Consider the following 23,889-nt stretch of genomic DNA (forward strand, 5'->3'; position numbering starts at 1 on the left):
TACCATTGTCGAGGCAATCGACAATCAAAGTTATATGAAATGGAGCTTTGTTTTTCATAAACTTTTAAAGTATGTTACGATAAGTTTTACAACTTTGCGATAACAAGCAATTCCAATCCGTGAAAACAATTAATCAAACACCCAAAAAACATTCGCAGATTACGTCAAAAAACTTGTAAAATCGTTAGTTTATTTTACGCTTAAGTCAAAGATTGTAGGCACTAATTGCTGCTCTGCGTATCTATCTATTGCCGGCTGCCAATCTCTTGTATAAAAACTGCCTAATTTTCATTTTGTACAATTAGTGCTGCACAATTTGTTGAAGTTATTTTTTAAAATAAAGATTGAATTAAATAAATTCATATCACGGGCAACAGCATCGACGGTTAGGGGCCATGTAGATTGGGATGCTGGCCACTTGAGTTCTGAAGGGCCTTGACCACCTCCTCTTGCAATGTGCTGGGTGGATCCGATACGATATCCGTATGCATAGATAGGTACTTCAATTTATTCGTAACGGCTGAAAGTAAAAGGAATATTAAAACACCATATCTCTTTGAAAAGGAATTTCTTACCGGGTCGCAGATCAATAAGGGAACAGTGCTGATCGACCCAGAGGAAGGCGGTTCGGCGTAGCTCATCCAGACTAGCACTCGAGACTGTTGACGTGTATGAGGCAAGCAAAGGTTCCAGAATGAGACCCAACTGGAAATACAATCAAAAATTAATAAGCTTTAACAGATTATAGTATGTCAATGTAATACGTTCTTTTTCTTTTATGCATAAAGATGCGGAAAAAATGTGTCTATTCATGCTTAAAAAATGTATATTTAACAATTAGTTTGAATTATAATTGTTTATTATACTTTTTAAACCTTTTAAAATGTAATTTCGAATCAAATCATTTTTCTAACGCAACCCTCTATTTCCCAATATAGTCGCTTCCCTACTTACAATCCAAAACTTCCAATCATTCATCGTATTGTACCGCACATAGATCTCGTACAGCTGCCGAACATGCTCCGTGCCCTGCCGCGTCACAGGAGCTCCATTTGCAGGCAATATGGAGTGAAGGTGCCTTTAAAAAGAATAATATATTAATTTTTTTGAAAAATATAATTTTTCGGAGAAGCATACGTCAGCGAGTTGTTTAGTTCGTCCCGCTCCATTCGCAGAGCCTCAATCTTATCCTTTAGGACATTGCGCTCCTGTCGCAGTTGCTTTATGTGGTCCGCTCCCTTTTGCAGCATGGCCGCCTTGCTCAGCTTGGCGTTGGGGTTCTGCTGAAGCTGTGGGATGAGCGCGTGCAGGGTGTCGAACCCGTTCTTTATGTTGTACCGCCGCTTTTGCTCGGCATGGATGTGGCCCGCCCGTCGCTGAGTGTCCCTCGGCTGGTATTTAAGGCTGGTCGTTGGCGACAGCGGGGAATCCTGCGACTCGTGGAACGGCGAGTCCGGCGACAAACTCAGGCTACTGCTGCCCAGGTTGGCCGTAGTCGGCCCAAAGCTGTGCATTTTGCTCCCACCGGGGGGACTGTGCTGTGCAGGATTGATGGCCATGGGCAATGAGGTGGACTTCTTTGGTGAGTGTTGCTGCGTTGGCACCGGAACCGACAGCGGCGTTGTGACATTAGCATATAGAGCCGGAGACACGTTGCTGCTGTTGCTAGAGGTGACTATGGCACTGGCGGAAGATGAATTCGATGGCGAGCTGTTCGCCACGGCTGTTTGGAGACGTGAATCTGAAATTGGATAACTATTGCATAACTATTTTAAAGATTTTTGGAAAGCCAAAAACTTACTCGAAGTGAGCAACTGGGCTAGGGTGCTATTTAGCATAGGATCGCTAGTCGCCTGCTGCATTTGCTGTGTAACCAGCAGGTTGCTGCAGCTGTGCGCGCTCAACGGAGCGCTTCCCGCTCCAGCTGCCGCCACCACCGACGTGTGCTGCTGGTGCATCGAATTGCTGCGCACCCGCGACTTGCCCTTGGCATGATATTTGGGCACTGCAAAGGGTTGCTCATGGATAAGCTGCCGGCCATCGGGTAGCTTGTTCAACGACACGTTCAATGGCAAGCTGTTGGAGCGATGGATCTCCTTTGGCAAAATGGTGTTCGGAGACACCCAAGTGGCTGTGCTGACAGCAGTTTGCTGATGCTGTTGCTGTTGCTGCTGCTGCTGCTGATGTTGCTGCTGTAACAGACTAGCTACAGTGGTTTGGTGCTGCTGTTGCTGTGTGTTTGAAGCTTGCTGCTGTCGCGAAAGCTGCAGAAGTTGCTGAGTACTCAGACCCAAAGGCAGCGACTGTTGCATCTGCGGCGGCTCTTGCTGCAGATAACTCTGTTGTTGCTGTTGCTGCGGCAGCCGGGGAACATTGAGAAAGGTTCCCGTCGAGGCAGACTTCTTGAACTGCGGATAGGGCTTGTAGCCAATAGAGTTGTATCCACTCTCGCCTAGTAATGACAGCACATCGGCATGCAGCGGCTCCACCTTGACGTTGAGTTGCTGCTGATGCTGCTGCTGCTGGTAGTTGTCCGTGTAGCTGCTCAAGAAGCTTTGGTTATTGAAGGTGTTTGTCTGCTGTGTCGGGAAGTGTTGCTGTTGCGTGAGCTGCTGCTGCTGCTGTTGTTGCTGCTGCTGCTGTTGCTGCTGTGCCTGAAAAGATGGCTGCAGCACTACGCCGCCGACAACATGTTGCTGCTGCTGGTTCTTTTGCTGCTCGGCCAGCATCTGCTGGTAGAGGTTTGTCTGGTGCAAGGTAGGCTGGGCCTTGTCGTAGTTGTGCGGCTCGCGTCGGAATGGACGCTGCGTGTTCTTGGCCACGCGTCCATTAATCACACACCTGTTGTCACTGGCGCCGACGGCCCCAAAGTGCTTCCCACCGTGCATCCTGCCGGACATTGAGCTCGGATCCCCGAGAAGCTGAGAATCATTTGCGGATTGCTGCACCTGTCGCGCCACGGCGAACCGTTGCTCCACCTCATTGTACGACATGTTGCTTATTGGTGTGTTGAGCTCCAGCATGCTTGCGTCCACATTTCCAGTGCCACTATTGCTGCTGTTGACCACATCCATTATGCTGTCATTGCAGTAGAGCGTGTGTGGAGCACCCACAATCGCTGACAGACAATATTCGTCGTTCTTGAGCATTTCAGCATCTGTTCCCTCCTCCGGAACTGGGGGCAAGCGAGTTGTGGGAATTAGGTCTGTGAAATGGGAATAAGTCTTGTTAATGTAGCTCTTGTATTAAGGTACATACTCTCTACTGACCTGAGAAGGAGATGTCTATGTCATCTAAATTCGGTTGCAAGGGTCCCAAACTGGGCTGTATAAAGTCAGCGATGCCAGCGCCGCGTGCTAATCAATAAAGAAACCATAAGATTATATGGTATAAAAGTAATCTTTATTGATCACTTACCAATTTCCCTGGAATCAGGGAAAGGAAAGGGTACATTTATAGCCGAGAACAAGGTGTCCGTTGTCCAGTCGTCTGGCATCAAGTTCCTATCGTTCAGCGGCGACCATTCCAAAAAGTCCAACTCGCTTTTCTGTAAGAAGGAGTAAAATAAGTTTAAGGTAATTAATAAATTTTTAAAATAAAGATATTATATATAAATATATTTAAAAAGAATTTCCATTTATTAAACAAAGTATTGACAAAGTAAATGTATTACGATTAAGAAATGGGCTTAGCATTTTCGAAGAAAATTACCATTTAATTGTTATTTTATTTGGCCTTTTTCCAAGGTCTGAAAACAAAAAGGACCCCTTGTAATTGGTTATAAAAGCAATAATCTTTATCAACTGAAAGATACCGGTGCACATAACCTGACGACAATTAGCCTAATTGGAATAGCGACGCTCGATATTTAGACGATTTGTTAGTTAGTTAGTTGAGTGGAACATGGGAAATAGCACGTATTGAAAAAATGAACCTGAAGCTTGTGTCATTTCTACATTATCAACGCTTCTTGGGCCTCACAGACTTGGACTTCTCCGAATCGCTACAAGTTTACTGGCTCCATGCTACATGGACTTCGATTGTCGCTCAGATCCTGGTCATTGGACTTTTTGTGTCCTCTCTGGTGGCAGCATTTGCCGACTCCCTGTACTACATGGACACCAAGTCCCAGACCGGGAACAGATATGACAGTGCTGTGATCCTGGCCGCCTCGGTGAGTCAGCTGCTAGCCAACTTTTGGTTCCGGTCGCAGCAAGAATCCCAGGAAATCCTGCTGCACCGTCTTTCGAAGCTGGTGAGGCGATTGCATTGCGAGCCACTGGAAATGTCCAAGCCCCGTTGGCTGTACTACATTTGGCTAGTGGTGACTCTACTCTATGTTTCCATGGTGGCCAAATTTGGAGTCCAGTGGTTAACAAACATGCAGTTGAGCCGGGTTCTAACCCTGCTGGGATTTGTTGCTCGCTGCATATTGGGCAACTTCCAGTTTACCTGCTACACCAGTATGGTGTTAGTTCTACAAAGGCTTCTGCAGGCCCAGGTGGAGCAGCTGGAGGATCTGGTGTCCAGCACCACCATCTCAATGGCTGATCTGGCCGTCTGTTTGAGAGCCCACGACGAGATCCTGCTGCTGGGTCAACGGGAATTGATTGCAGTTTACGGCGGAGTCCTACTCTTTCTCTTCTTGTATCAGGTCATGCAGTGTGTTTTAATACTATATGTCAGCAATGCCGTGGGATTCCAGACAGTCGTGGACCTGATATTGATTCTCTGTTGGATGGCGCCAATGCTCTTCTATCTCTGCCTACCTTTGGTCGCCAATGACGTACTTAATCAGGTGAGTTGATATTAACGCTTGACCGTCCTTTTTATGAAAACAAGCTAAGGTGTTATAGTTTGTAGATCCGACCTAGGGACACCCCTTAATACATTTGTATCGTTATCGGTACAATATTAAATATGTAGTGAGGATATAGATTGATTTGATGTAATTAAGAAGAGTTTGACTAGATTTTCCTTGAATTATATGCCTAACTAATATTTTTTAAGCTGGCTATGATAACTTTGGGAAAAACAGTTCTCTACATAAATCTGTACTACAGAACGAATATTTGGTAAAATATTTGGTTCTTAAAATTTTAACAAGAGTTTTATATGAATAGATAAAATGTAAAAAATCTAACTCTAGCCCTAAGGATACATATGATTTTACGTACAGGGTATATAATAAATATCTGAGTAATGGTTGGTTACCCACTAGAATAGCAGTTGAAATAGGTTCATTCTACCACTAGACATTCATTCGCTATGGACGACTTATATCCGGGGGAGCTGAGTGCTTACTACCGCCTGTGTCGGTACCTGGGCATATTCTGCATCGACTATAATCCCACCAAGAAGAAGTTCCTCTTGCGGCGCAGTCTCATCTGCTACGTGGTGCACTTCGTCTTGCAATCGTATTTGGTGAGCTGCTTGGCCGTCATGGTCATGTTTTGGCGAAAGTGCTTCAGGAGTGATGTGAACCAGACCGGTAACCACTATGACCGGCTGGTTTTGGTAATAGCCCTTGGTATTCTAATCGTTCAGAACGCCTGGCTTATTTGGCTGCAGTCGCCACACCTGCGGATCGTAAGGAAAATAGAGTTCTATCGCCGAAAGCACCTATCAAAAGAGCGACTGGTGCTACCCAAACGCCTGCTGTGGCTAATCATCGCCACCAATCTGCTCTACCTGGCCAACTTTATCAGGACTTGCATATGCGAGTGGCTGACGAGTGCCTCGCAGTTCTTTGTCATCACCACGCTGGGATTTCCTTTGCGATATGTGGTCACCAGCTTTACAATGGGCACCTACTTTTGCATGGTGCACATCTTGCGCCTGGTGCTCATTTGGAATCAGTCGCAGATCACGGCAATTCTAGAGCAATCGGGAGATCTTAAAAAGAGCAGCGCCCTCCTTCTTCGTTTGCGTGGATGCCTGGAGCTGCACGATCGCCTGGTGCTCCTCTGCAGCAATGAAATCAGCCTGGTCTACGGCTTCATCGTCTGGCTGTCTTGGATGTTCGCCTCGCTGGATGTAACTGGCGTTATCTATCTAACCATGGTGGTTCAGAACAACAAAGCGATCGTTTTAAAATTTGTGACCAGCATTTTGTGGCTTATGCCAACCTTTATGACCTGCGCCGCCAGTTTCATGTGCAACCGCGTTGGCATTGAGGTATGTAAAAAGGACCATAAACTTTTAAATAACAATGTTCTACTTTAAGCGTATATTGACCATAACCATATTGACTTTTTTTTTTTTCTTTTGAACAGTTTTTGACTTATAAAAGTCCCTTTTTAATCTATAAATAAAAAGTCTCGTCCATATTTTTACTGTATATGCGTTCCGTAGTGTAGATTTGTGTTAGGAACTGATTTTGCGCGAAGTGATTATAAACAAATTAAATTAAATGATTTAGTGAAATATAAATCTAAGTTTAGTCGACATTCATTTTTTGAAAAATTACTTTTTTAGTAATCGTATTAATGGTACGCGTATGGAAAATTATTTTAAATATTATAAATAAAATAATAATAATTCCAGCATTTCCTATAATTAATATAGACATGCTCCTAGTACCATTTGAAGAAGTTAGTTTGACCCCACATCTTACATAGCTCCAATCTACATCTCATAGATATTGATTATTTATTGAAGCCGAAAAGGCTTCGCAACCTTTAGTATTTCCGGTTCGCAGTTGGTGTTATTCCGTCATGACCCTCGGTGGCGAGTTGCGGGTCTATTTGTTAACATTTAAGTGCATCGGCCTGCTCTGCATTACATTCGATTATCATAGTGGCTATAGATTGCAAGCAACTAGGACTGATGATATTATATCTTTGATAGGCCTGCTAAGCTCACAATGCCTGTCTCTGGTGGCTCTTGGCCATGTGATAACCAAGCCCCAAAAATACAAGTTGGACGTTTATGGGCAAGTGGGAAATACCTATTTTGTGGCCAATTATGGCTTGTCCTGCTTAACGATATGCCTCATCCATCTGTACTTCTATGTGCGACGTGGCAGATTAACATCCCTGATATCGCTGCTACTGCATCATAATCGCATGGATCTGAAGAATCGGCATGCCACAGAATTTGCCAGAATTTACGCTGTTTATGTCAGTCAGGTTCTTTTAGCCGGCTTTCTTCAGACCAAGGCTTTTAATCACTCTGGTTTCCAATTGTGGCAAACGGTGATACTGACTGCGTTTTCCACCTACAGTTACATCCTAATCGGCCTGATTGTGTCCTTGCATTATTGCCTAGTCCGGATCTCGGCCAGCTTGCTTTTTCTATACAACCAAGAGATCTCGAAGACAGTCCGATTAAACCTGAAATTTCCAGAAACTTTCTGTGCCCTTCGTTTGATGCAGCGAAGCCGGCTACTTTGGGTTTGCAATCAGCGATTAAGCTCCGACTTTGGTCTGGTTTTGGTACTAGTTATGGCATTCCTACTCTTCTCGGCGCCAGCTGCTCCCTTCTTTTTGATAACAATCGTTTTTAAGATGGACGCTCTCCGTGTCGATAGGCAGTATCTGTGGCATGCGCTGGCCACAACGCTCCTCTGGAATCTTCCCATGTTGGTGGCCATCCTGATGACACTGCACACCGATGTGGTGGGCAGAGAGGTAAGCTGGGGTCTAATTTCTTGACCAAGGGTGAGCAAAACCGCAAAGTTTAAAGACTTGTTTCAAAAATTCTGATAATGGTCATATATTTTTGTGTAAATATTTAAATGGATCCCTTTTTTCAAATTCACGATTTACAATAAGAGGTTAGAGTCGACATACACACGTTTATTTTTCAGATAAGCAAGATATATTTTATCAAAATTACGATAGAAATGCGTAACTGAAAGGCGGAGCATTAAACATCCTTTACCATTCAATATGTCTTTCAATACGATAGGCTCGAAAAGGTAGCCAATTAATAACCAAATGGTAAATAGAGATGATATAAATTAATCCATTAAGTGGTTTTACCCAAATCAAGATGAGCAAAGGTTCGGTTTTTTAATGGTTGACTAGCGACCATAGAAAATGAGTTATTAGTTAATTGACGCATACCAAATGTCGCGCAACGCTTTTGAAGAGTTAAGGATTCAGCTGCGAACCCTAAGCTGGCTTGGAGTCCTGCGGTTCAGCATCGACTTTGAAAAGTGCTTAGTACGGGAAAATGCCTTCGAGGAGCAGAGTTCCTGGTTGTATATGATGGGCGTGGTGTGCATATCCTGCCGTTTGATCATCTTCAGCTACTACTTTCCGCACCACTTTTTCTTGGGCAATCACAACAGCACTGGCCTGATCCCGTTCCTTGGTCAATATGCTGGTTTACATTCAGCTCTATGTGCAACGCTATCGCTTCGCCAACCTGCTAAAGCCCATGTTGCAGTTTAACAAAATATCTGGGAGTCGCACGGAAGCGGGGACATTTGGTTTTCCCTATAAGCTACATCTATCCCTTTTTGTTTTTTCAATTGCTCTACAATCCATTTGAAGAAGTTAGTTCGACCCCACATTTTACATCTATAGATACATCTCATAGATATTGATTATTTGTTGAAACCGAAAAGGCTTCGCAACCTTTACTATTTCCGAATGTCAGTTAGTGTTATACCGTCATGACCCTCGGTGGCGAGTTGCGGGTGTATCTCTTAACACTTAAGTGCATCGGTTTGCTCTGCATTACATTCGTTTATCATAGTGGCTATAGATTGCAAGCAACTAGGACTGATGATATTATATCTTTGATAGGCCTGCTAAGCTCACAATTCCTGTCTCTGGTGGCTCTTGGCCATGTGATAACCAAGCCCCAAGAATACAAGTTGGACGTTTATGGGTTAGTGGGAAATACCTATTTTGTGGCCAATTATGGCATGTCCTGCCTAACGATATGCCTCATTCATCTGTACTTCTATGTGCGACGTGGCAGACTAACATCGCTGATATCCCTGCTACTGCATCATAATCGCATGGACCTGAAGAATCGGCATGCCACAGAATTTGCCAGAATGTACGCTGTTTATGTCAGTCAGGTTCTTTTAACCGGCTTTCTTCAGACCAGGGTTTTTAATCACTCCGGTTTCCAAATGTGGCAAACGGTGCTACTAACCGCGTTTTCCACCTATAGTTATGTTTTGATCGGTCTGATTGTAGCCTTGCATTATTGCCTAGTGCGGATTTCGACAAGCTTGCTACTGCTCAACAATCAAGAGATCACAAAGATAGTCCGATTGAACCTTACATTTCCAAAAACCTTCTGTGCCCTTCGTCTGCGGCAGCGAAGCCGGCTACTTTGGGTTTGCAATCAACAATTGAGCTCCGACTTTGGTCTGGTGTTGGTACCAATTATGGCATTCCTACTCTTCTCGGCGCCAGCTGCTCCTTTCTATTTGATAACAATCATCTTCAGGATCGATGCACTCCGTGTCGAAAGGCAGTATCTGTGGCATGCGCTGCCCACAATGCTCCTCTGGAATCTTCCCATTTTGGTGGCCATCCTGATGACACTGCACACCGATGTGGTGGGCAGAGAGGTAAGCTGGGGTCTAATTTCTTTACCAAGGGTGAGCAAAACCGCAAAGTTTAAAGACTTTTTTTTAAAAATGCTGATAATGGTGATATATTTTCGTGTAAATATTTAAATGGATCCCATTTTTTAAATTCACGATTAACAATTAGAGGTTTGAATCAACATACACACGTTTATTTTTCAGACAAAGAAGAATATATTTAGTCAAAATTACGAAAAATTGCGTAGCTGAAACTGATCATCAAACATCCTTTACCATTCAATATGTATTTCAATACGATAGGCTCGAAAAGGTAGCCAATTAATAACCAAATGGTAAATAGAGATGATATAAATTAATCCATTAAGTGGTTTTACCCAAATCAAGATGAGCAAAGGTTCGGTTTTTTAATGGTTGACTAGCGACCATAGAAAATGAGTTATTAGTTAATTGACGCATACCAAATGTCGCGCAACGCTTTTGAAGAGTTAAGGATTCAGCTGCGAACCCTAAGCTGGCTTGGAGTCCTGCGGTTCAGCATCGACTTTGAAAAGTGCTTAGTACAGGAAAATGCCTCCGAGGAGCAGAGGGCCTGGTTGTATATGATGGGCGTGGTTTGCATATCCTGCTGTTTGATCATCTTCAGCTACTACTTTCCGCAACACTTTTTCTTGGGAAATCACAACAACACTGGCAACTGCTATGCCCTAATTAACATAAGATCCTGTTCATTGGTCACCATGCTGGTTTACATTCAGCTCTATGTGCAACGTTATCGCTTCGCCAACCTGCTGAAGTGCATGTTGCAGTTTAACCAAATATCTGAGAGTCGCACGGAAGCGGGGACATTTGGTTTTCCCTATAAGCTACATCTATCCCTTTTTGTTTTTTGCATGCTGAACTTTGCCCATGGTTATTGGGAGGCAGGCGTTCGTGGTACCACAATTCCCATTTTTCTCATTCAATACGGCTTTTCCTATCTTATTCTGGGCCAGGTGATTGTCCTGTTTGTCGGTTGTCAACGTATTCTGCTCACGACTTTGAAGCACCATAATAAACAACTTATCAAAAATTTTAAGTCCGGAAAAAAATGCCGCGGATTCTATGGAATCTTTCGTAATTACAGCGAGGTGGTGTGGTTATGCCATGTAGAAATCAATCGTTGTTTCGGACTGTTACTATTACCCATTACTGGATTTATTCTGCTGATAACCCCCTCGGGTCCGTTCTACTTGGTATCCACTATTTTTGAAGGCCGCTATCAGCAGAATTGGCGTTTTGCCTTCATGACGCTGACTGCCGTCTTTTGGAGCGTGCCCTGGGTGGTTTTGTTGGTTTTGGCAATGGACATCAACGATGTGCAAAAGGAGGTGAGTAACTTTTGGCCCTCACTTCAATGAACTACAAAAAGAACCAACTAAGAAAAAAAAATGTATATACCAAACCTGTTTTTATCAAATTCTGTCTTATTATTTACTTATTCATAAAACAAAATTTTTTAGTGTAGTAATTTTTTTGGACATTAGATTTTTGTTACCCTGAATTTACTTAAAAACCAATTCGTTTGTAGTCCATAATTTTTAAACAACCATTATCATGACAATATTCAGTGCAACCGCTCTGACTTTCATTATGATGAAAATGACATTGCAGAAATGCTTCCTATTTCCTGAAGGAATGCTTTCGGAATGCTTTCTATTACCTGCTATATATTTTTTAAGGGATGAAACTTAACTTTTAACTCTGCGAATGTCGTTTGAAATGATCAAGACCAAAATGTAACTCCATTTTTATAATTGATGGCCTTAAGCTTTTATAGAAGAAAATATCCACAAATATATTGAGTGATTTTTGTCAGTGTATCACAGTGAGGGGCAGCGAAAGGTGTGGTGCCTAATTTGATAAGCTCCTGGTCTTCACAATAGCACTAATAGTATTGAGAATAATGACAATATTGACTTTTGGCTATCGGGTAAATCGACAATGAAATTGAATACCCATCGGGTGGATTGGTTAGTTCGCAGGAGAAGGTCCAACTCGACTGCAGAATGTCAAACGTGTTCCGGGACCTTCGACTGTATCTCCGCCTATTGCACCTCCTGGGCATGATGTGTTGTCACTTCGATTCGGAGCATTGCAGGCTACTTGCCACTCCCCAAAGCGAACGCTATGCTCTAGTTTATGCGGGAGTGATGTTCGCCGCCACTACGGGATGCCTCACCTTTGCCCACCTACAGCCACATCTCTTCCACATAGGCATTCACAACCGGACGGGAAACTTTTACGAGACCCTCATCTTTGGAAGCACGTGCCTGGTGCTTTCCCTGCTCTACTTGATTATGTATGTGAGGCGCCATCGGCACAGGTATTTGGTGCAACACTTATTGCGCCTGAATAAACGATGCCTGTGCAAATCCAGAGACCGCCAGTTCCTGCACAACCTAATCCTGTACGGAGTGCTCACCGTGATCTGCTTCGGCAACTATCTTCATGGTTACATTCGCTCTGGATTGACAGTGATTCCGCTGACCATGTATATGGTGGTCTACATTTACGCCTTCTCGGTTATCTGCTTACTATTGGTGTTCTTTGTGTGTCTCAAGCAAATCATGGGCGCCGGTTTAAGACACTACAATGGCCAGGTGGACCAGGGTTATCTGGTTCCTGGTCTTAGGGGCAGACAAAAGATACTAAAAGTTTGCATGGGTGAGCTGAACGATTGCTTCGGCTTGCTCATGCTGCCCATTGTGGGGCTGATACTGCTGATGGCGCCTTCGGGACCCTTCTACTTAATCAGCACCGTTTTAGAGGGCAAATTCGGCCCCAACGAATGTTTGTACGTGCTCTTGACTTCCTCCACATGGGACACGCCCTGGATGATTATGTTGGTTCTAATGCTGAGCACCAATGGCATAACGGTGGAAGTGAGTTCGTTGTGGAAATGGGTCCATCAAATAAACACACATCCTAAAAATCGTAATCTTAACTCCAAATTTATTGATATTACTTTAATACTCTATTTTGCAGGCCAACAAAACAGCAAAGATATTGGCTAAAGTTCCTAGAACCGGAACTGGTTTGGATAGAATGGTAAACAGAGATTGTCAAATATTTTCTTATACAAAATCACAATAACAATCCATCCGTAGATTGAAAAATTCCTACTAAAGAACCTTCGACAGCAGCCCATTCTAACAGCCTATGGATTTTTTGCCCTGGATAAAAGCACCTTGTTCAAGGTAAAACCTTTTGCACCGAAAGAACATATTCTTATTCATTTTCCGTTTTGTAACAGCTATTTACAGCAATATTTACGTACATGGTGATTTTGGTTCAGTTCAAGGAAATGGAAAACACTACAAAGACCATTAACAAATTTTGATGACTTACCGAATCGTATGTTAAACAGCCCGTGGCCTTCGATCTATAGTTTCTGCGCCATTTCCTATATTCAGCTTTGATCACGGCTGAGTGACGTTTCCAGTACTTGCCTTCAAGAACGACAGTCTGTGTGGGGTACAAAGGAAAGATAAAGCAAGATGAGAGCGTGTATACAACAGAACCTTGTTAATTTCCTAATCAAAAGCAAATATATACTGTATGTTCTAACTTAATTGTGATTAATCGTAATCTGCGTTCACGCCGAGATAACGGGAGAGGCAGGTAATACTCTCAGCAAGTGATCTATACTTTGCTCACTTTTTTTCTTATCCGATTTCGAGTATGCCTTTTCGTAGATACTCGTTGTTTAAAAGTTTCGGTTGAGTTTTACACGAACACACATCGTATATTGCACAGAAACACAATAGTTTTTTCGAACATGTATACCAATCTTTTTTGTTACAAAGTCGGCATACAAAAGTTTGAACAAAAATATGTTTGTCAACAATTCTTTGCTCATACCACATTTTGCACATGTTTCTTTACAAGTTTATGAAACATTGAGACAAAGTTCTTTTGATGTGAACTTTTTACAAGCTATCGATTTGTGCGTTGTGAGAACTATTACAAAAAAAAAACAGTTTATACAGATTTTGTTGTTTTTCGTTTCCTTGCAGCATTTTTCTATAAGCCGATTTTAATTCACCATCATTTAGTTTACAATAGGGTAATTCTTATTAACTGGACTACAGTAACAGACTCATAGTTTTTATTACAACCGTTAAAACTAATCTAAAAATACTTAGTAATCTACAAGTACCAAGTATTAAAACTGTATAAATTTCAGCGAAAGTAACCAAACGATAAGTGAAAACACCGATTATACATTATGGTACTTAAATTGAATCTGAGTCTATAAATAAAAGTGCCCCGCCAATAGGTTAATGACAGCTAAAAATACCATCGCAAAAAAGTCACACAACGCTTATCACGTGCGGCCGGAGAGTCCGGCGGTAAGAAGATGGTAGGACCACGGCAATCCCAGGGGTCCAAGCCGTATCTCACCCTGGTATTCAATGGCGCACGACGATCGCGCGACGTCCACGCGGTATTCGAGTGATTCCTTCCTTTTCAGAACTGAAGTGTTTTCATTTTTTTTGGCGATAGAGCTAAATGAGGATATCTCTGCCAACCAATCCAGGCGTGCGCCACTTCTCGGAGGTATTTCCACGTTTTTGATGCGCATGGATGGGTGGTACGATGTTTACTGATCGATTGAATTTCGAGTGGTCGAATTATTAAACCAATGACTAAGTAGTAAAGTGAGGCGGAATAATCTCTGATTAAATCTTAAAACAAAAATGATTATCAACCCTATTTACGACCACCTTAAGCAAAACACCCTGATATAATTTAAAAGGAAATAATGGTTAGGTTAGGATTTTAAAATATTGAAATTGTTAACAAAGATATATTGAAAAAAGCATTCGCTTTAAAATTTAGATTTAATGACGGATTTTTTAAAGGTTAGATAAAAAGACAAACTCCCAAAGGATTTTTTTTTTAAAAGAAGAAAAAACGGTGAATTTAAAACACTTTTTGAGTGTACCTCCAAAACTTTTTTAAGGCTAATTTAGTGTCAGAACTATTTATTAAAAAACAACATAGCTATTACACAATCGAAACGATCTAGGACATACATACACTTTCATAAATGTTTATCTCTATATAGTCACAATACCTAAATCATTTTATTTTTATACCCGTTACTCGTAGAGTAAAAGGGTATACTAGATTCGTCGGAAAGTATGTAACAGGCAGAAGGAAGCGTTTCCGACCCCATAAAGTATATATATTCTTGATCAGGATCACTAGCCGAGTCGATCTAGCCATGTCCGTCTGTCCGTCTGTCCGTCTGTCCGTCTGTCTGTCCGGATGAACGCTGAGATCTCGGAAACTATGAGAGCTAGGCTATTGAGATTTGGCGTACAGATTCCTGAGCTTCCTACGCAGCGCAAGTTTGTTTCAGTAGACTGCCACGCCCACTCTAACGCCCACAAACCGCCCAAAACTGTAACTCCAACAGTTTTGATGCTAGATAAAAAATTTTAACTGAAATGTATTGTTCTCATCAATACCTATCGATTGACCTAAAAAAGTTTGCCACGCCCACTTAAACGCCCACAAACCGCGAAAACCTGTGACGCCCACAATTTGCATGCTACATAAAAAATTTTAACTGAAATGTATTGGTGTCGTCAATACCTATCGATTTATCCAAAAATAAATTTGCCACGCCCACTCTAACGCCCATAACGCTTAAATCTGTCTACCGCCGGTAGGTGGCGCATTTTAATCTCGCTTTGCTGCTTGCATATCTCCATTTAGCTGAGTAACGGGTATCTGATAGTCGAGGTACTCCACTATAGCGTTCTTCCTTGTTTAATTAAAAAACGTTATTGACTTAAAATTTCTAAAATTCGGGGCAAGCACTATTTAATGTATCTCCAACCGTTTTCGGCATTTTGTAATAAGAAAATGACATTAAATTAAGCTTATTAAAAATCACAAAAATGATCTGGCACCTACAATTTCATAAATGTTAATTCCTATTACCAAACAAAAATTTTCTAATAAAAAATAACGTTATTCACTTTAAAATTGTAAAATTCAGGCCAAACACTCTTTTGAGTGTACCTCTTACTCTTTTTTGCGTTTCATAATATAACAAAATAAAAAATCACAAACACTTTTTTATAAAAGGCCTTGACTATTACACAATCGAAACGATCTAGCACATATACTTTCATAAACGATAGTCACTAAACCTATAATTTTGAAGTTTTTGTTGCAACTATTGTCGAATGTGTCAAGGTTTTAGAATTATTTAACAGGACGTTCACTTGTCAGCTGTCATTTCTTATTTCTAGTGGTACTTACTTGAGGATTACTATGTATGTCAACGTCCAGCGGCGACGCGAATTGACACACCGGGGTTCTGCGCTTTTGTATGACTGCAAAAATGGAAAACACACAAACACTGTTTAGTATGGAATACATAAAAAAAAAACGAAGTGATAAGATTCTAGGGAGAGATAGATAGAGATAGCGAGTATCCCAGAGATGACAAGAGTTGTTAGCAACACGTGTGATTTTGCCAGTGGCTCTTCCTAACAATTATCTGGAGAGCTGTGACGTAGCTAACAATTGTACAACTAAGCAAGCGGTTCTTAAATCTCAGTTAAACCCTGTACACATATAGGCACGAAAAATACCGTAAAGTGAGTAAGCTGGACGGGCACTGAGGGTGAATATACTTTGATTTCCCGCCATAGGGTACATCAGTTCTAAAAGTTTAAATGTACCTGTTAGGTTTTATTTAGTACTACCGCAGACAATATACCTATCGTCATAAAAATAGTATTTCACCATTTTTCTATTGTAATTAAATTTTAATCTAAGACGATGTGAAATTGCTTATTTCAGTCATATGCTTGAAAAATCGCGGTCAATGTACTAGGCTTTTTGTCTTTTTTGAAGGCTTAATAAGAACTAATCCTTACATGTCGGAATTTAGCTTTAAGTAAGCGTTCGACTTCAATGTTGTTAAAAATAAAAAATTTATATCTGTGTTATCAGTTATATCTATAAAACTAGATATATTATTGTTTTTGGTCAGTCTATAAAATCGTTATCACCACCGATCTGAAGAAACAATTTGTATGCCCTCAATGCTTTGTAGAATTAGCCAGTACAGGTAATTTTTTTGGTTGACTCCTTCTTTCTGGAGAGTATTTTGATAATATAGAGTAGGTTTATTTTTAGAAAGACCCCTATAAACAGCAGAATTTTTCCACAGACAGGTATGAATTGATAAAAACGCTGTCTGCCTGGGAATTTCCGAAAGTGTTGGACGTCGATGTACCTTGATACTACGATTTGGGAGATATGAAAACAACCAAAACAAGGCTAAAGATTAATCTTGCAAATTAATTGAATTTTAGTATAGTCGTGTTCAGGCACTTAAAATATTTGTTGACGATCAAAATAGAAACGTAATATGCGCAGATTTAAATATGAGGTGTGAATAGCTGTCAGACCTCCTTTTAAAAGGATTATTCTATAATGGCATATAGATAATTGCGAAGATTAAAGTACTAGACTAATTGGAGGACAACAAGAAAAAGTTTGCTGATGAAATGGATGAAGTTGTTGCTTATAAATAAACATAAAAATTTTCCATTTGCCTTTGTCGTCGCTCCGTTGTCGTCGACATCTAGAAGAGCGGGCAGATAATCACTGCCCTTGCGATGGGGTGTAACGCTGCGCTGCCGTCCTCCCACTCGCACAAAATGATGTAACGGAAATTTTTTAAATCCTACTATCAGCAGAAACGGTGGCAGACGGTCAGACGGTGAGCAGAATTTAAAATCGAAAGCGATTTGCTGTTTCGTTCAAACTGAGGTCTTTACTTGTCAATTTGGTTCTGGTTCTGCCTATGACGAGGTGCCCTAATCAATTGAACACTTGAGAATACGCCACACTCCTGCCGCGCGGCTGAAGTGCGCGGGAAAACTCCGAGCCAGTCTAGACGATTGAGCGGGTGGTCACTAAAATGTTTTAGCAGCGACTAAAGAGGCCAGTCACCGACGCTGAAATCATATGTTCAGCTTTTTAATTGGACGCCGCGGCAAGGCCAAAAACAAAAAGCAATGAAATCCAAACGAAATGACAACCGCCGAGGGTCCAGACTCTGATAAGGGCAAGCGGCACAGCCGACCAGACCTTGATAAGAGTGCCCGGAGTGGCGAAGCCGATGCCCGCCTGGCAACGCCAACTCATCCAGTCTCCCGGGAATCTTGTCTGGGATCTGCCCCAAACCAGTTGACAACTCTCCAACAGCCGAAAGTAGTTCAGCTGCTCCAAAAGCGTGAGATTACCTCAGTGCGAGTGTGCTTTGAAAGCTTCTAGCGTCTGCCTCTCTGAATCACTTGGAATTGTAATACCCGTGACTCGTAGAGTAAAAGGGAATATTGTATTCGTCGAAAAGTATGTAACAGTTACAAGGATGCGTTTCAAACCCTATAAAGTACATATATGTACGTCTGTCCGTCCGTACGTCCGTCCGTCCGTACGTCTGTCCGTTCGTACGTCTGTCCGTCCATACGTCTGTCCGTCCGTACGTCTGCCCGTCCGTACGTCTGCCCGTCCGTATGTCTGCCCGTCCGTATGTCTGCCCGTCCGTACGTCTGCCCGTCCGTACGTCTGCCCGTCCGTACGTCTGCCCGTCCGTACGTCTGTCCGTCCGTACGTCTGTCCGTCCGTACGTCTGTCCGTCCGAACGTCTGTCCGTCCGTACGTCTGTCCGTCCGTACGTCCGTCCGTCCGTACGTCTGTCCGTCCGTACGTCTGTCCGTCCGTACGTCTGTCCGTCCGTACTTCTGTCCGTCCGTAAGTCTGTCCGTCCGTCCGTCTGTCCGCATGAACTCTGAGATCACGAAAACTATAAAAGCTATAAGTTGGGATCAAGCGTACAGATTCTCGGGATTCTTAAGTACCGCAAGTTTGATTCAGCAGTTTCACGCCCACTCTAATGCTGATAACGCTAAAGTCTGTCTGGCGCCCACATTTTCAAAGATTATGTTTCAGTGTAAGTATAAACTGAGTTTATTGATTAATACCCAATGATGAGAATCATACCAATCGCAATATTATTTTAAGATTTATAAATATCTAAGTTAAACAGGATTTGGTATGGACAGGGGTATTGATACCCTTTGCTAGGTAACGTGTGTGCCGCTCTAATAGAAATACCCTGAAAATTTATTTTAATTGAAATTTGAAACAGAGCAACGGGTATCTGGTAGTCGAGGCAATCGTCTATAGCGTTTCTTCTTGTTTTATTTTTTGTTTATGAGGCTTTTGCACGTGTGGCTTTTTTCAGGGAAATAAACATCAAATTGGTTTATAATTTGTTTGGAATATTTTACCAATGCCGACGATGGCGGTCAATCGGCCTGAGCCAATGCCAATAACATATGGAAAACTTCTACGAACTGCAATCTCTCAAGAGCCCTAACTAAACAAACAATGCGGGGCCTTATCTGAGTTGTTTAACGGTAGAAACCAATCATTAGCACATGTTGATTAGATTTTTGGAAAAATCTCGTCAAATTTACTTTTAATTTAATTTGGGGTTTTTCTATTATTCACTTTAGCTATTTAACTTACATTGCATATGCCAGCAGCGCCATATCACATTGTTTAGACGAATTTTGTCCTTCCAACGTAGTCGCACTCCTTTGAAATGGTTCCATTTGGGCGAGGTGAGTTTTTGGCTGTAAATTGGAAAGAAAAGTTGTAAAAGGTTAAAACATATATAAATAAGATCGATCTAACAAGGGATATTATATCATTTCGCCTATAGTATCTCTATTACGATATCTACCTTTGCCTCAGTATTACAAGTCTATAACAAACAAATCGCTTTGTTTATAAATATTAAAGCAGTGCGCAGATTATGATCTAAAAATAAACAGACCCCTAACCCCAACTGAGTTGCAATCTCTGTAAAATCTGCCTATATATGCACATCTGTGCCTTTGTATATGTTGTCACAATCCCGCTTTCTAATAAAGGGTTTCCAGTAAAGTGAATTAAGAAGCATATGGGGCTTAACTAAAAGCAATTATTAAGTACCCACATGTCAGAGTGAGAATGTCTACAATAAACTGCTAACAGACTTCACCAGATACTCGATATGTTGACACTGTTGATTTATTATTGTTATTGCTCTTACTATCGTAGTCGATGGATGATTCAGTGAAAAACATTAGGCTAACAACAGGTAAATACATGACATTTGTTACTACTCTCGAACGGACCCTTCATATTGCACAATCGAGCACTCGAAAGCAGTCAAACAACATTCCCATGTGGGGGTGGCTCCCCATCGAAGAACTTAGATACCGCTTTATCTAGTGACGTAGCTGTTTGGCCTTGTCTAACTTCCTGTATTGGTATTTACTGGCACAAATCCAGTATTTCACACTCTTTGGATATTTGCTAAGTATTGACGAGAGAGATGGGTATTCCGATGACGCATAAGTCTTTAAACTTCTTACATATAGCTGCGGTAGAATACCAAATTTTGTCTGGCGCGACAAAACCACTTTAAATATCCAAACTGAAGGGGGATTCCGGTTCAAAAGCCTCAAACATTTATCATTAAGTTTTTGCGTAAATTCTCTTTATATTTGCTCTCTATTTATATACTTTTCAAGTTTATTTCAGAATTTACGAACAAAAAGATTGCCCTTGGTCAACAATTCCTCATTAAAGAAAGTATATCTAAAACAAAAAGATTCTGAAATGTATTATCAAGAAAAAACTGTTTATTTCACTTTACTTTGATATACCAATTAAAAATATTAACATATATAAATTCCCAAGTTTGGGCCCCTTAGTTTAAAAATATTTCATAATGGATTTCAGTAGCTGGTAAGGACAAATTTTTTAGTACATATTTATTTAAGTTTAGTCAAAATAAATGTACTTATAAGAAGAAATAGTTTATGTTGAAGGTGTGATCGTCACACCATTTTTACCCCGCTGAGAACTATTTTTGCTTAATAGTGCATACCTATTAATAAACGTTCTGGGCTAATTGACCAAGTATAATCGCGAAGGATGCTATAAACACCTATGATATTAGATTAGATAAACTACGCTTTTCTTAAGTTAACACCTGGGAAAAAGTTAACTTTTGTCCGTAAATTCTTTAAGGCCTTTCTTTTTTTTCACCCATGGAAGCTTTCCGGCTATATTTACGCCATATCTGAAAGAATATTATTACCCCACAGCGCAGTTTGTTTAGCTATAGAACAATTAGCAAAATAAAAGTAAACAGACCAGAATGAAAGTCCAATATAAATTACTGCTGCTGATAAGACTATTATTTACAACAACAATAAGTTAAACCACAGGGAATAAAATGAGAGAAGAGGTCGGAATTGGTAGCCATCGGCAATATGTGGTTAAATATAGATTGAACAGACGAACGTGTCGTATGATGTTTATTAATTCCTAATGATCTAAATGAACCAAATAAGGTAGAACCTTATCTAAGCGCCCAAAAACAATTAGTTTATACATTCCATGGATTCACACGTAGCAGCTAATGAAACAATTAAGATTTATATTTCCAAATTAAAGACCATGATTTATGCATGTGAAAGATCTAACTTTTAGAGGTCTTATAAGGAAGTGTGTCCACTGAATATGCAGGAAAAATACCATCTAAGCAAATATAGTACAACTTATATACCTTTTTGCCCTCCGAAAAAATTGTACCCATATAAGACCCATATTAGATATTATCCAAGTCCTCTAAGCAAGAATATTTTTCAACCACCTTGCATTTAATTTCGCGCTTCATAACCGGTCAGTCATTTGCGCCAATTTTGCACAGAAATTCGCGGTTTGGAATGATTCTGATATCGCTATATTTAATATTTTGATATTTTTCCGTGATAATTGCCCTGACGTTTGCAGAAATGGGAGAAGTACGACCCAAAATGAGGGGGCCTGAGGGGTGGAGCAGCGGAGTGAGTGGACAAGCGATTGAGGCAAAGTTGGGTCCAAAGTAACCCGAGCAGCGACGTCGCCTCGCAACATGTGCCGCGATTATGCGACCGAAGCGGTCCAAGCTTTCTGGGTTGCTGGATTTTCGTTGGCCAGTTTTTTGGCGGTTATCACGCTCGCAGCGCGTGAACAAGCGGGAAACTATATTTCATACATAGGTGTTTGGCGATTGGTGTTTGGTGTTTGGCGTTTTGGGTTCGGCGTCTTTGGGGTACTCACCTGTAGGCCAGGTTCATGCACTTGAAGAGCTTGGTCAGCGAGGTCTCGATCTCCAGGTGGGAGGTCACCATGCTCATGCTGCTCTCGTCGCCCTCCTGGTCCATGGCACTGAAGTGGGCCACCGTCTGGGGCACATAGAGCTGGACGTCGCGGCAGGTGTTGGTCTCCTCGCCCGGCTTGGCCAGGTCGGGATCCTCGGGATCCAGCATTTTCACCTCGCCATCGTCCTCGAGGTCGTCCTGCGCCTCCTCGGCCTCGAAGTGCGAGACCATGAACTGGCCGGAGTGGATGGACTCCCGCTCCGCCTTGAGCAGCTCATCGGATGATGCAGTGGATCCATACTGCAGGTGCGGGAAGTTCTGGGGCAGGGACAGCGACTGTTGCTGCTGCTGCTGTTGCTGTTGCAGCTGTTGGAGCTGTTGCAGCTGATGCTGCTGCTGCTGGTGGTGGGGAAACATTTGGCTTGTGCGTTGGTATCCCTCGTATTTGTTCAGCATCATTTTCACCAGGTGCCCGGGGGATGTCTATGCAAATACTTTGCTCGCGAGCTCGAAACTGCTTTTATTGATGGTGACTGGGCACATTTAATGGTTTTTTTTATTATTAATTTTTAATGTCTCTGGCGTAGCAGTGGCAATTAAATGCTGGCGCTGGCCCTTTTTACGTGTGGCTGGTGATTTTCCATCGCTCTGTAAACGAATTCGCGGGTCAAATGAGTTGTAAACGATGACCGAGATTTGGTTTGTACTCGGAGGAATATGTTTAGTGTTTAGCACGTTTGGAAATTACGCCAGGGAGATCCGGCAATCTCTTGATTAATTCGCTAATTGAGGCGTTCTTCTTGGAGTGTTGTTTGCTACCTAGCACGGTGCTCTAATCTCTGATTTGTTTACTACGAACGGACAGCGACAGCTCGAGCTTTCCGCCAAACGACACCTGTCCGATTGGCGCTTTTTTACCCACGAGATGGGGAGCTTCTCTAATAAAGGCAAAAAACACGCCCCGCTTTTGCCGTTATATGCGTCACAAAGCACAATAATAACAATAATCGCACACACACAGATACACACACACACACACTGGTGCACGTTTAGGGGGTGTTGGGGGGTATGTCAGACGTCAGCGAGAGAGACGTCAGTGGCCGCTTGTTTGCATGTATTTATGTACATGGCTCCTTGTACCGATGATGGTGTAACCCCCACTACTCGATCGAAAAACGCTCGGAAGGCACACGCGGATTGTGGATTGGTTTGGAACGGCGAACGGAGGGCGGCGACGGAGTGGGCGGCGACGGAGTGGGCGGAGGACGATGCAGAACGAGCGGTTCCATTCCACAAACGGAACTGATCGAAGAACGAAGCTGCGACCCAGGCGAAACCTGTGCGCCGCACACAGCCAAAACATTGAACAGCTGACAGGCGCGCTCTCTCTTTCCCTCTCTCTCTCTCTCTCGCGCTGCTTATCAGCATGAGAAGTGTACATATATATGTACTTATGAATATGTTACTTATGTGCAGAAAAGAGATGCCCCTTCTCACCCATCCCACCCAAAAACTAGCAATCGATGGACCTCCCCGCCTTTGACCTTGCCACCCCGGCAATGCACTCCACGAGTAGCTCTACGTTTGCACTTTTGACCTCTGGCTCTGCACTGCCTCCGTTTTTTCCTCCTTTTACTTGCCCGTGCCCACCACTCACACAGACACACACACTCTCACGCACGAACTGGGGGCACAACTGCAGCTGCCCCCAAAAGTACAAAAAACGAGCGGTTCGTTCGCGCGACAACGACGACTACGCACACACGCGCAATAACACAAAGCTGCTACGTAGTTTAATTACAATTTAGCACACATTAACTTAATGCGAGGAGCGAGCCCTCGCCCTCCCACCAGGGTTGTCAAGCGATCGGCGGTTGTGATAAACAGCGGCGACTGCCTAAATATGACCGCCGTTCGACGCAATAGTGAGCGGGAAAACGCCATAGTGAGTAGGCGAATGCGATACGTAATGTAACGACGTAGCAATCGTAGAAAACGAGTAATTGAGCATCTGAAATAATACGCTTCCTATTAGCGGAATTTGAGTTAAACATTTTCTACAGCCCTGGTTTTGAGATGGGAATACCCCTT

General features: G+C 42.3%; 2 protein-coding genes across 8 annotated transcripts; one reads left to right on the top strand and one right to left on the bottom strand.

The window, feature by feature from the left end:
• Positions 1-159: 159 nt before the first annotated feature.
• On the bottom strand, positions 160-23,684 carry Mondo (MLX interacting protein mondo). Of its 3 annotated transcripts, none has more exons than XM_017089339.4 (12): positions 23,600-23,684; positions 21,758-22,446; positions 19,127-19,233; positions 15,836-15,909; positions 12,905-13,021; positions 3,418-3,547; positions 3,270-3,356; positions 1,802-3,205; positions 1,138-1,741; positions 955-1,078; positions 576-705; positions 160-520 (listed from the first exon to the last, which is right to left on the bottom strand). In XM_017089339.4, exons 2-12 carry the CDS (start codon positions 22,255-22,257, stop codon positions 387-389), a joined length of 3,411 nt encoding a protein of 1,136 aa, XP_016944828.3. In that variant the 5' UTR covers positions 22,258-22,446; positions 23,600-23,684; the 3' UTR covers positions 160-386. The 3 variants fall into 3 exon arrangements, with proteins under 3 accessions (XP_016944828.3, XP_016944827.3, XP_065724933.2); XM_017089338.4 differs by lacking the exon at positions 23,600-23,684 and adding an exon at positions 23,456-23,472; XM_065868861.2 differs by lacking the exon at positions 23,600-23,684 and having other exon boundaries at positions 21,758-23,030.
• Gr39a (Gustatory receptor 39a) lies at positions 3,894-12,939 on the top strand. Of its 5 annotated transcripts, none has more exons than XM_036821715.3 (4): positions 3,894-4,798; positions 12,542-12,604; positions 12,664-12,753; positions 12,810-12,939. In XM_036821715.3, the coding sequence occupies exons 1-4, from the start codon at positions 3,929-3,931 to the stop codon at positions 12,894-12,896; spliced, it is 1,110 nt and encodes a 369-aa protein (XP_036677610.3). In that variant the 5' UTR covers positions 3,894-3,928; the 3' UTR covers positions 12,897-12,939. The 5 variants fall into 5 exon arrangements, with proteins under 5 accessions (XP_036677610.3, XP_070852828.1, XP_065724935.2 ...); XM_070996727.1 differs by lacking the exon at positions 3,894-4,798 and adding an exon at positions 5,220-6,177; XM_065868863.2 differs by lacking the exon at positions 3,894-4,798 and adding an exon at positions 8,548-9,538.
• Positions 23,685-23,889: the final 205 nt, after the last annotated feature.

Source organism: Drosophila suzukii, chromosome 2L (assembly GCF_043229965.1).
Source record: "Drosophila suzukii chromosome 2L, CBGP_Dsuzu_IsoJpt1.0, whole genome shotgun sequence".
Lineage (NCBI taxonomy): Eukaryota > Metazoa > Arthropoda > Insecta > Diptera > Drosophilidae > Drosophila > Drosophila suzukii.

Bases quoted from the DNA above. Each gene is read 5' to 3' on its own strand.
- Gr39a (XM_065868863.2), top strand. From the start codon at position 8,624: ATGACCCTCGGTGGCGAGTTGCGGGTGTATCTCTTAACACTTAAGTGC. The intron at 12,605-12,663 runs GTAAACAGAGAT...ATCCATCCGTAG, and splicing joins GAACTGGTTTGGATAGAATG to ATTGAAAAATTCCTACTAAA. The intron at 12,754-12,809 runs GTAAAACCTTTT...GTTTTGTAACAG, and splicing joins ATAAAAGCACCTTGTTCAAG to CTATTTACAGCAATATTTAC.
- Mondo (XM_017089339.4), bottom strand. From the start codon at position 22,257: ATGATGCTGAACAAATACGAGGGATACCAACGCACAAGCCAAATGTTT. The intron at 19,234-21,757 runs GTGAGTACCCCA...TCCAATTTACAG, and splicing joins TGCATGAACCTGGCCTACAG to CCAAAAACTCACCTCGCCCA. The intron at 3,206-3,269 runs GTCAGTAGAGAG...CCCATTTCACAG, and splicing joins CATAGACATCTCCTTCTCAG to ACCTAATTCCCACAACTCGC.